Source organism: Silurus meridionalis, chromosome 17 (assembly GCF_014805685.1).
Source record: "Silurus meridionalis isolate SWU-2019-XX chromosome 17, ASM1480568v1, whole genome shotgun sequence".
NCBI lineage: Eukaryota > Metazoa > Chordata > Actinopteri > Siluriformes > Siluridae > Silurus > Silurus meridionalis.
Window position 1 is genome coordinate 26,815,915 of NC_060900.1, and position 12,302 is coordinate 26,828,216.

The following is a 12,302-nucleotide window of genomic DNA, read 5'->3' on the forward strand; positions in this document are numbered from 1 at the left end:
ACGTTGTGCATACTGATCGACCCTACTAACTCCACTCTCTCATCTTTCATACCGCAACAGCAGCAGCAGCATCAGCGGGCCCCCAAGACTTCTACTGCTGCCAAATGAATTAAAGATGACTCCTCTCCCCTTCAATGCCTCTCTCACTCGCCTTCATTTTTTTTCTCTCTTTTACTCGGTGTCCTTTGATACCGTTTTTTTTTTTTTTCCTTTCGCAATGAAATAATGTTCTGCCTTTTAACGCAAATTAGTCAAAGTTATGTCCCTTGCTGGCCTGAACTCTTTCACAAGTGGAGAACGGTGTCTTCTTTTGAGATTTGTCTCATATTGAGTGGCGTTAATTTCCACTTGGTGATAAAGATTCATCAAAATTCAAGAAGCACCTACTAGCTACTTGGGTTCATGTGTAATTTAGCACCTAACTTAAAGAACCTATTTCGGTTAGTTCTTTCATCCGCACCCTTTGGCTTTCTGAACACGAGTGTGTCTCGGATGATACCTGAACGGCTTTAAGCTTGCGGTTTTGCACAACTGCCCTGCCCTGAATGAGGGCAGCGGTTTCACTGTCTAAAAAGAGGTGCTGTGATTGAGGCTTGCTGAGAGAGATGTCGGGTCGAAGCTGTGAATCCTCCGGCATCCGTCTGAAGGTGATAGGACTTTGAAGAACAGAAGAGTCTTTCTGAAGCAGCAGAAGTCTTTGTGTTGTTTACTGAGGCATTACAGAACATAGTCTCTGTGTTGTGTTTGTGTTAACCTAACGATCGTCTTTTTTCTCCCTCTCTCTCTCTCTCTCTCTCTCTCTCTCTCTCTCGCTCTCTCTCTCTCTCGCTCTGTGTTTTCTTTCACTTGCTTGTTTCTCTCCCCATTATTCTCCTTTTTGATTCCAACTATTTTGCAATCATCCATCCATGTGTTTCCTTTCCCTTATACTGTACCAAACTTTTCATTCCCTTTTCCCCCTGTTCATTTCCTTCCTTTCGTGCGCTATTTTCTTTCGGCTATGTTCTCCCTTTGGTATGGTGCTATTGTTTTACTGAATTCATGAAATGCCTTCGTCTGCACTCTATTTTGCCTTCCTGCCATCTCTGCTACACTTCCTGCAACCCTCATTCCTTCCTCTCTTGTTTTTCCCTTTGCTGTGTTCTTTCTCTGTCTGTCATTCTAACAGGTAAGGGGGTGCCATGCCGGCTGCTGCTCCCCTGCTGCTCCTCCACGCCATCTGCTGGTGGCCCTTGGTGCTGTTCCTGATGTTGCCACCCCTGCCTGTCTTTGCCCTCACCAATCCACCGACTTTCACCTCCTTTCAAGGCTCTGAACTTAACCACCTCCTACTGGACTCCAGCTCTGGGTACGTCTACGTAGGTGCGGTTAATGCTCTCTATCACCTCTCCCCAGACCTCCAGCTAATCTCATGGGGCAAAACAGGTCCAACGCTGGACAGCCCCGATTGTTTGCCCCCGATTGAGCCTAAAGATTGCAGCCAGGCTCGGCAAACCGACAACACCAATCAGCTGCTGCTGCTGGAGAAACAGGAAGGGATACAGGCACAGAGCCTGATTGTATGCGGCACCGTGCTGCAGGGCATCTGCGAGAAGCGCAGCCTGGCCAACGTCTCCCAGGTCCTGTACCACACGGCCAACCCCGTAGACACACAGTACGTCGCCGCCAATGACCCTCGTGTCTCCACCGTTGCTGTGCTCACTGAGCACAAGGGCACACGCCTCATGCTTGTTGGACGAGGATTCACCAGCAAAGGACCCGGCGGAATTTCACCAATCACAACTCGCCGCCTCGAGCAGTACCGTTCCTCTCCTGCGTTTTCACACGAGGAACTCGGTAAACTTGTAGTGGGCAGTTACTCTGAGTACAACAACCAGTTTGTGAAGGTACTTCACCACGGCACACATATCTATTTCCTGTTCTCGCGCCGCGATACTCTGAAAACGCGTGATTACCACACGTACATATCACGCCTCTGCGACGGAGACCCCAGCTTTTACTCGTATGTGGAGGTACCGCTGAGCTGCACAGGAGGCTACAACCTGGCACAGGCGGCCGCCATGGGAACATACCTCGGAAAAGCCTCTATCTTTGTCGCCATGGCGGAGGGACAGGCGTCCACACCTACGCCCACGGAGCGCTCAGCTTTGTGTTTGTACAGCATGGAGGAGCTGGACAAGGCGCTGGAAAGGGCACAGTTTCTGTGTTACACGCAGGAAGGAAAAGAAGGTAAAGAGCAGGAGGCCTACATCGCATACGAGGTCTCCTCCAGGTGCCTCAAGCTTCCTCCGGTAAGTCATCACTAAACATTATCACAAATGCAAATATAAATATATATAAATAAAAATATAAAAATCACTTTTAAATGATTTTAAAGAAGGGAAACGCACTGTACAGTGTTTTTTTATGTGGTAGTTTCAAATGATCCCAAACTTTCTGTCGTGTTCTTCATCCTGAATCTTCTCCTCACCCCTCGCTGTTTTCTCCCCTTTCCTGTTACCTGTCCAGGGGTCTTAAACTTAAAAACACAGAAGGCGAGAAGGGAAATTGGCGACACAGATAGCACGCACAGTCCAGAGTTTAGCGGGTGGTGCGTCAGTAATAGTGCTCCGTGGGGAAACACAGTGCTCCTTGTGTAGTTAAATGGACTAAATTAAGTATCGATGCAAATAAATTGCCTCAATGATTTTTTTGTATGCAAATTATGAATCATTTTAACCCTACTGAGTTTGTTATATGTTGTTATATTATGTTCTTTAATAATACAGATTTCATTACTGCATGGCTTTCAAAAACACTTTCACTTTATGAAAGGTTGACAGATTAAAATACTTTGATGTTGTGACTCGTTCCGGAAATAGGAGGGTAATAGTCTGGGCTTTTAAAAGGTCATGAGGGAAAGAGCTCATGTGTTTACTGTGGTACAGGAAGGATTAGCTAGGTTTAGCTTTATGCATCATTGTTTACATTGTTTATGCAGTGTTTTCCGTGCCCTCAAGACATTATGAAAAGGACAAAGAAATTTATTTTTAACCCAGAAAACATATAAGTGTGTGGGACGTTTACATGAAAACTCTGATTGGATCTTCCTGATAACTTCTTCATATTGTTCAAATAGTCTTGGTTGTCTTTTGGAGTGTAACACGTCCTTTTTCCAGTCAGAGGGTTGTAGGTGTTTGTTGTAAAACACATTGACGCATTCCTTATACAGAATAGATATACCCTTGTATAACCTGCCCAATTGCAAGGTTATGAGCTCAAATCCCAGCACCTCCAAGCTTCCGGTCCCCTGAGCAAAGCCCTTTTCCCTCAACTGCTCAGTGAGTATAAATGAGATGTTTGTTTTGGATAATCTGCTAAAGCCGTAAATGGAAATAATCCATGTAGTCACCCGGATGAGGACGATTTTGTAGCTCAGGCGAGTTATATTTTTTACACCAATCAAAGGCAAACCGGCGTTCCCGTTTCCTAATAGCAACCATTTTGCGAGAGGTCATAGCTCCTTTACATTCTTGAAGGTCGCATTTTTTTTGAACCGTGACAAAATAATTAACGTAGCAAAGAAGCATGATTGTCCTGTATGAGCGAGAAAAACATAATTAGGCTGATCCTGTTAGACAGTTTCCGTGCCCATTTATATGATAATTTCACATTGTTTTACACACTAGCACCCGCGATGTGATGAAACGTGTAGCGGCGTAATTTGCAAACAGTGCAGCGTTATTTTGTGCCACACTGAGATTTCTGAGTGTGCGGAAAAGGTAGATTTTGAAGGAAAATCTCATGAAGTGTGATAACCGTGCTGCAGTCAGGTTGGCTTCACTGTAGGATTAGAAGTCAATTTGCATATTTAAGAGTATTTTGTAGGAATTCTGGCCATGCTCAGCTGCTAGAGCAGTTATTGTGCTGGGATACCAAAAGTTTAACTGTTAACACTGAGACTCTACCACTAAGCAAGAAGACTTGATTGGAGGCTCTGAATTGTCCTAAGGTATAATCGAGTGTGCGAATTTCTGGTTCTTAGGTTCTTAGAATTTCTGGTCCAGGGTGTGTTCCCGCCTTACGCCCAGCCTTTCTGGGATGGACCCCAAATCCTCCGCACCCATGACCAGTATAGACATTAATGAAGATTAATGACTGAATTAGTCTAGGGTCTAAATGACATTTATTGCGTGTTTGAATGCATGCTTTAAAAAATGCACAATAAATGTGATAATGTACAATGGGGGAAAAAGTCCCTAAAAACGATGTCCGTTTTTTTTTTTTTTTTTTTTTAATAAAAAAAGTGCCCCGAAATATAAATCACAGTTCAAGTCATTTGAATTGGGATAAAATAAACCGATTTGGCGACGTTTCCATTGTGTATTGCTTCCAGTTTGCGTGGGTTACCTCATGATTGCGTTAGAAAAAAATGGCCTTAGGCTGGTAATTTGTCAAAGCCGCATTTCAGGGGTTGGTTTACTGTGCATTAGCATATTATGCTATAAAAGGTGATGCAGGGGATAATGAAAGCTCTGGAAAATCTGTACTGTATTTTCGAGCACATATGGTCGTATAGACAGTGTGTATCATGTAATTCTGTGTTGATTTAACACAAGGCTGCATCCTCTAATAACTGCAGTACTGCCTTTATCACTGCCACTCTGCCTGGAGACTACAGTGTTTTTTTTTTTTTTTTAGATGGGTCTAGTTGACCGTTTCGAGCATGTTAACAGGGTCAGGGTGTGACAGCGAGGTGAGAAGGTGTTATACAGTGGAAAAGCATGGGGAAGGCTCATCAGGGTCGTCTGGGCTCACATCAAGGCCGTGTAGAGTGGAGAGAGAGGGCAGCTGCCTCGGTGCTGACATAGATTAAGCTCAAGCTGCCAGAGACAGCGCTAATCCACACAGCACTGTTGAAGTGTGTGTGTGTGTGTGTGTGTGTGTGTGTGTGTGTGTGTGGGACTGGAACGCCGGAACAAATTCACTGCCTGGACCACTCCATACTGTGAGACTAGGGATATCGATGGCCATGCAGAGATACACTCAAAAGCAGAGTCGTTTCTCAGGAGTGCTGCTGCCTCAACATCAGCTATCTCTCTTTATCTCTGTTTCAGTGTGAAAGGGTTTTTTGGTTTATACCGTATTACACTTTGTTATACAGGGCAAAAGAGCTGACTTTTCCTACAGAAGCATTGGGATACTGCACTACACTAGGTTATATACGGCAAAAGAGTTTCACGTACAGGAGCATTTCTATACCATATTACAGTACGTTATATAGGGAGAAAGAGCCGGCTTTGCCTAAAGGAACATTGGGATACCGCACTACACCATGTTATATAGGGAGAAAGAGCCGGCTTTGCCTACGGGAACATTGGGATACCGCACTACACCATGTTATATAGAGAGAAAGAACCGGCTTTGCCTGCAGGGGCATTGGGATACCGTACTACACCATGTTATATAGAGAGAAAGAGCCGGCTTTGCCTACAGGGGCATTGGGATACCGTACTACACCATGTTATATACAGAGAAAGAGCCGGCTTTGCCTCCTGGGGCATTGGGATACCGCACTACACCATGTTATATAGAGAGAAAGAGCCGGCTTTGCCTACAGGAGCATTGGGATACCGCACTACTCCATCGATGTTATATAGAGAGAAAGAGCCGGCTTTGCCTACAGGAGCATTGGGATACCGCACTACACCATGTTATATAGGGAGAAAGAGCCGGCTTTGCCTACAGGAGCATTGGGATACCGCACTACTCCATCGATGTTATATAGAGAGAAAGAGCCGGCTTTGCCTACAGGAGCATTGGGATACCGTACTACACCATGTTATATAGAGAGAAAGAGCCGGCTTTGCCTACAGGGGCATTGGGATACCGTACTACACTGCATTATTTAGGGAGAAAGAGCCGGCTACAGGGGCATTGTTGTGCTGGAGTAGTGTTTGGGCCTTTTTAGTTTGAGTGAAGGTAAATTGTAATCTGTAATGCTGTAGCACACACTCTATACAACTGTGTGCTTCCAGCTCAGTGGTAACATTTAGATCAACTAAGAAATACCCATCATCCACAACAGAAACTCAATTCTTTTCCTCTGTCATAATAAAAAAGAAAAGTTTAATAATAAGTTGGCAGGTATTGTTGCCACTCAATCTATTTTTATCTGAACAGTACCTGTCTGGTTTTAACTCTAATTGAATCTCTTTTTTCACCATGTTCCACTGATTTACAATACCAAAACATCGCCAAAATCTTTCTCACTAGAAACTTTTTTGCTAATTTCTTCTTCTTCTTCTTTTTCTTCTTCTTTGTATTTTTATTATTCTAAATCAATGGCCATTCACAAAGTAAAGTAGAAGCACACAGTGTCCCCAAAAGGAGAAAGAAGCTAATACTTATCAGTGCATTTGATCAAATTCGATTTACGGCTGTTTTGGAAAATCCAATTGCGGTAGCGACAACGTTAAATGAAAAACACAACTGGAAGAAACATTTGGACTGTAAATATACACAATATAAGCAGAAGAGCTGGACTTATTCCCAGGGATATTGTCAATGCTGGAACAGGTTTGAGTGTCCTAGATGAAAGTAAAGGAAAGATTTCATGCTCCCACATCCAAAGACGTCCTATACAATTGTGTTCCTCCACCTTTGTGGAAACAGTTTGGGGAACAATATATGGGTGGGAAAGTCAGGTGTCCAAATACCATGCCCATACCATGTAGTGAATGGTTTTTGAAGTGACGGAACTGAGTTCAGCGTCACATGACGGCAGCGTGATTCCTCAGAGCATTTTCCCCTGATAATAATCTGCTTTGAATGAACAAACCGCTTTATTTCTTTTTGTAGTGTGGAAAAAAAACTAACAAATAATCAGTCGGTCTGTCAAGCGGGTTATTACAGTGCGATTAAACCGACGAAATGGGTTCTGTGTTTAATAATCTGTACAGCGATAAGACGTGATGCGATATAAGGCTCGTCTTGGCGTACGGCAGGACAGAGTCTAAATGGTTTTTTATAAATTTATAGCGTGCACTAAAAAAACATACACTTTTATACAGCTGCTTGGAAAAACCGTCTGGTTTCCTATCAGGAATCTGTTATCCTAACGGAGGAGAAAATGAATAACGGAGATGTTCTGTTGAAGGCGTGTGTGAAAGGAAGGAGGAAAATCACATGGGGGCTTTTAATGGGATGCAGGGGGAGAAAGACACAAAGCGGGGCGTGTCTGGAAGAAAGAACGAGTGTGTGTGGTTAGGAAAGGGGTTTATTCTATTCGTGTGTAGAGGTTTATTGTGTGTGTGTGTGTATGTGTGTGTGTGTTTTATTGAAAACAGAGCTTCATTGGGTGGAGGTCTTTTGAGGGTATGAGTGTAGGCATAAGGAAGAGACTGTATGGATTTGTATGTGTGTGTGTGTGTGTGTGTGTGTGTGTGTAAGAGAGGGGTTGTGGGGTAAATCCAGTTTACATCTGCAGCTGGTTTGAGTTTTGCTGACCCACTTCCCCGAGCTTACCCTTTCGCTGATCAACACACACACACACACACACACACACACACACACACACACACACACACACAATGGACTACTGACCTTTAATCTCCCTTTCCACTCAACACAAAATGCCTCATGTATATGCTGTTTACACACAACACAAACACACACTGACTATCAAGCCTTTAATCTCCATGCAACTTAGTTTCTCTCTCACACAAACACACACACACACACACACACACACACACACACACACACACACACACACACACACACACCAACACAGTGGCTTTTTCGAACTCAAACACCCAAACATTGGTCTGGTTTCATCCAAACCCTCATGCAGAGTGGCTGTGTGTATCACAGAGTCGCCATCAACCTTAATAAATATTTGAACGGTTGTAGTTGTGAAAGGAATAGTAGTAGTGCTTTGAGGCTGTGTGTGTGTGTGTGCACTTTGTGAGTTGACTTTAATCGTATGCCAGCGCTCAGCATCCCTCCCCTTTTTCTCAGCGCCCAGCCATTGTCTGTCTGTCAGCTGGCTGAACAGCTGCAGTTCTAGAGTAACACTAACCTACAACACACACCTCGCTGTAATTCTTGGCGCAGCACCAGTATAAACAGGGGAGTCAGAACGTGGGCGTGTGGGTGTGTGTGTTTGGGTGGTTGGGCAAATACTTATCCCTTATATACCGTATTCTTGATCCTGATTGGTCAGAAGGGGATTAGTTTTTTTTTAGAACCGACAGTTGTAATGCAAATCACGAGTTTATATGTAGGTCCTAATATGTCTCTATAGTAACGGCTCATTCAGCAGGATTTATAGGGTGTCATTTACAGCTACTATTAAACCGATTCAAGATTGAAAGTTTTAACTAAGAAACATGCTGTGATGATGATGATGATGATGATGATGATGGAAGGAGTCTTTAGTGTCAGTGTGTATCCAACCACGTAACAGTCCTTCAGGATTAAGGAGTCGTTATTATATTAAGTTAAGGCTGGCAGGAGAGTAAATAACTCCCTATACACTAGATGGATAAAACGTTTTTGGACTCCTGACTATAAGATGGGAATATGCTTCTTTTTTAACATCCCATCTTTTAGTTTCAATTTGCTCCACTCTTCTGAGAAGTTCCACTAGATTTTTGAGGAGATTTGTGCTCATTCAACCAGGTACTCAAGTAGGTGAGATAGGGGTATAGCCAGCCTGAAAAATGAATCCCTAAGGTGTTCCTAGGGGTTTATAGCTCTATAGCACAGAGCTGGCTTTGTGCACAGGGGCATTGTCATGCTGGAACAGGTTTGAGTTTCCTAGTTAAAGTAAAGGGCATCCAAAGACATATTATACAATTGTGTGCCTCCAACTTTGTGGGAATAACCAGATATGGCTGGAAAATTCAGTTGTCCCAATACTTTTGTCCGAAATAGTGTGGCTGCTGTAGTGTAAGTGATAACAAGAATGTAGCTTTATGTTGTTCAATAGCAGATTTTCCCTGTGTGAGTTTTTTCCCATACGATGAGAAGCCTGGATGTTGTGGATACTCAATCACAAAAAGAGATATGATCACATATGATGGCTCACTTTAATTATTAATGTGCGATAAAAAGCAATAGAGACACAGAGAAGTAAAGACGAAGAAAAAGATTGATCATTTTCTGTTTTGGTTTTTGGTTTTTCAAGAAGATTGCTCTGCATTGTTTACACAGTGGTGTAATCTGTCACATTAATCATGATAAGGCGGATGATTTCGGCACATTTAAAGCTATTTATCTAAGCAAATGAGCCAAGCAGACAAGTTTTCAGACAGAAAGAGGAGGAGTATAGCAAATTACAGACCGGTATTTCAGCCTACAGTCGCTAGTAAGAATTCCCGAAGCCACTAATCTGTCTCTTTATTAAGTTTCTAGGCACTTCTATAAGTTCCAGATGCCTACAAGGCAACTAGAAGTGTGCAGTCATGTTGTGTTGTTTGACATTGTATGGACAAAAGTTTTTGGATGCCTGGCTTTAAGATTGGTGTGTGCTTTTTAAACATCCTATCCTACATTTTGTTTTTATTTACTATTATAACAAGCACGATTTTTTGGTACGATTTTTCAATAATCTGTGATTGGTGCCCTCTAACTTTGCGCTAACAGAAGTATATATTGGTGTCAGGTGTCCCGGTACTTTTCTTTATATGGGGCATTTCCCAACAATAAATTCTGCTTTTGAAGGCACCTGAAATGAGTAATTCAGTACTAGTTTCCCTGCACCACCCAAGTAGCTTCACCGTCCCCCTGCCAACTTTCAAATTTCCTCTTGTGTACTGATATGGAAGCTCAGTGGTTAAGATATTGGACGTTTGATCAGAAGTTTGTGAGTTCAAATCTCAGCACAACCAAAATGCCACTTCCGAGCAAGGTCCTCAACTGCTTAGGTGTATAAATGAGATGATTGTAGGTCGCTCTTTCTCTGGATAACGGCGTCTGCCAAAATGTCATAGATACAAATGGTATCATTAAAAAAAGTACATGCATCAATTTTTTAAAGTTTGTACCACGATTGAGCAAAACTACATTAGCAAAAAAATAAAAACACGGCATAAAACCGGACTCACAACATAATAAGACAATTTTTAACGTCGAGACCAGGAAACAGCAGGGTGGAAAACACAGACCAGTAAAGAACAAGACACGGAACAGGTGAACACAGACAGAAAACACCACAACGACAGGACCGTAAACCGGATTTATAAAGTGAACCGAAAACAAAATGGCACGCGATCAGCGCTTGGTCAGGGGAACACACCGCATGCTGAGGCAGGGATTTTGTGACACACTTCCTCCCAGACGCGTGAAACCTGCCAAATTCATCTTCTTTTTCTTTAAAGTGCTGCTTATGCTTATTACTGAGCAGTGTTGCACTCTTCTGCATAGGTTAGCTAATCCACCTTTGGCTTCACCTGTTTCATGTAGGAGGTAGATCAGTGGTTAAGGCATTGGACTCTGGATTGGTGCCACTGCTTGGCCCCCAGAGCAAGGTCCTTAATCCTGAACTGCTCGGTTGTAAGGCACTCCTGATAAGGGCCTAAATGTAAATGTTTCGTGTCTGTTTGAGTGACTGGGAAAAGAGACTACATAGGAGCTCCCTATTAAGGCCTGTTTGAGCTTGCTTTATACTTTCAGCTATTGATTGTCTATGCAGTTTCAGCGATCAATCGTGGTCTCCAAGAGTCAGTGATGCTAAAGTGAACAGCCAGATCAGCCATTATTATCATGCTAATTTATCAAGCATAAACTAGGAGTCATGTTTAGGTACCATGAGGTTAATTAAAAAGGGTGTGGATGCTATGAAGACAGAAAGCCCATAGGAGTCACGTGTGTTTACACGCTTCCTTCCATTCTTCCATTTTTTCTTTTATTTTCGCCTTAACTCCTAATGACCGTATTGATTTTTCTCTCAAACACGAAATGAATAGCACCTGCTGGTTCCTCCCTCCGGATACAGGGTGGGTGCAGAGATCCGTGTTTTTTCTGGCAGCTTCTGTATGCAGCTTCACCCCACACCTGGTTGTTTTTCTGCTCTTGGTTTTACACTTACCCACTTAATATTTAACAATTCTACGTGAATTATTAATAATTATTAGTCGCCGCGGTGTCTCCGAGGGTTTTTCTCATGCCGGCTGAGCACAAGAGGCGTTAGGAGTCAGCAGCCAGCGGAGTGAGGGAACGGGAGGTTACACTTTCATTTACTTAGGGTTAATTTGCAAACATTTCTCAGGCACATAGCAGGGAGTCTTTTTACGTTGTATGGGGAAAAGTGCAAGGACACGGTGGGCATGCCGCCGCAGCACAGTGCCGGATTTGAATTTCCCAGCCCGATTTGATGATTTATATGGACATTGCTTGCCTTACACTATGCTTTGAAAAGATTAAAGTTAGAGTTTGAGCAAAATGGAATTTTCGTAAGTATAATCCATCAGCCAGCCACGGTTTGTGTCTGATGTTTGCTGATTTGGTGTTGCATTGTATGTAGGTAGTAAGAGAAGATTATATACTTGGGTTCAGTATTGTGTAGGCTGCATCGTAAATCACTTGAGAAGACTCCGGAGTAAGAATATGGCTAGTTTGCTTTTGTTTGTACATGAGAAAACAGAGTAACGAAGTAAAATTATTTTACATTTTAACATACAATACAATTCTGAATTTCGAGCCCAGTTTTATACCATCCTGTGTGCAGAAAACAAAAAATGCAAGAAAGAAATTGATGGGTGCTGCATCCAATTTTTAGATATTTTTTTATAGAGAACAGCACATCCTACAGGGTCAGAAGGCACATAAAGTAGTCTGTTTGAGATTTTATATCAAGGTTTGATGTGAGTGGGTAATGATTTAGACATGAGGCTCGGGGTGCACACGCTACCGTTACCTGTCAGCTACATTGACCGTGTGGATCTCTTCTAAAAAGTATAGAAATAAACTTCGGAGGTCAGACCTATCAGAAAAATCGGATTACCTCGAGCCGGAAGAAGGTTTAGAAGAGTTTAGATGTCATGTATAAGATGATGTCACTATCTTGGTCCATTCTTTGTACTCATCCCTGTATTTAAAAAAAAAACAGGTTGGATTTTAACAAGATAAACTTGGCCTAATTTATTTTTACAACAACATTTACTTTTTCATGGACTGTTTAGTGTGTAATCCTTTACTCCTGTGAGAACGTGAGACTACCACCTGAGCTGTAACTCTTTCATACATGTAACAGCAGCAACATGGTGGCTATCAAACTTATGAAAGAACATGACCCTGCTGATCAGACCTCCAGATCT

The 12,302-nt window shown here is 42.7% G+C and overlaps 1 protein-coding gene across 2 annotated transcripts in view; it reads left to right on the top strand.

Annotated features, from left to right (window-relative positions):
* The window catches only part of plxnb3 (plexin B3), a 106,713-nt gene that overhangs the window by 53,404 nt on the left and 41,007 nt on the right, over positions 1 to 12,302 (top strand). For both annotated transcript variants that reach the window (XM_046871173.1, XM_046871172.1), the window contains exon 2: positions 1,169 to 2,291. In XM_046871173.1, coding sequence (XP_046727129.1) covers positions 1,182 to 2,291 — 1,110 coding nt within the window. In that variant the 5' untranslated portion in view covers positions 1,169 to 1,181. The remainder of the gene's footprint in view (positions 1 to 1,168; positions 2,292 to 12,302) is intronic.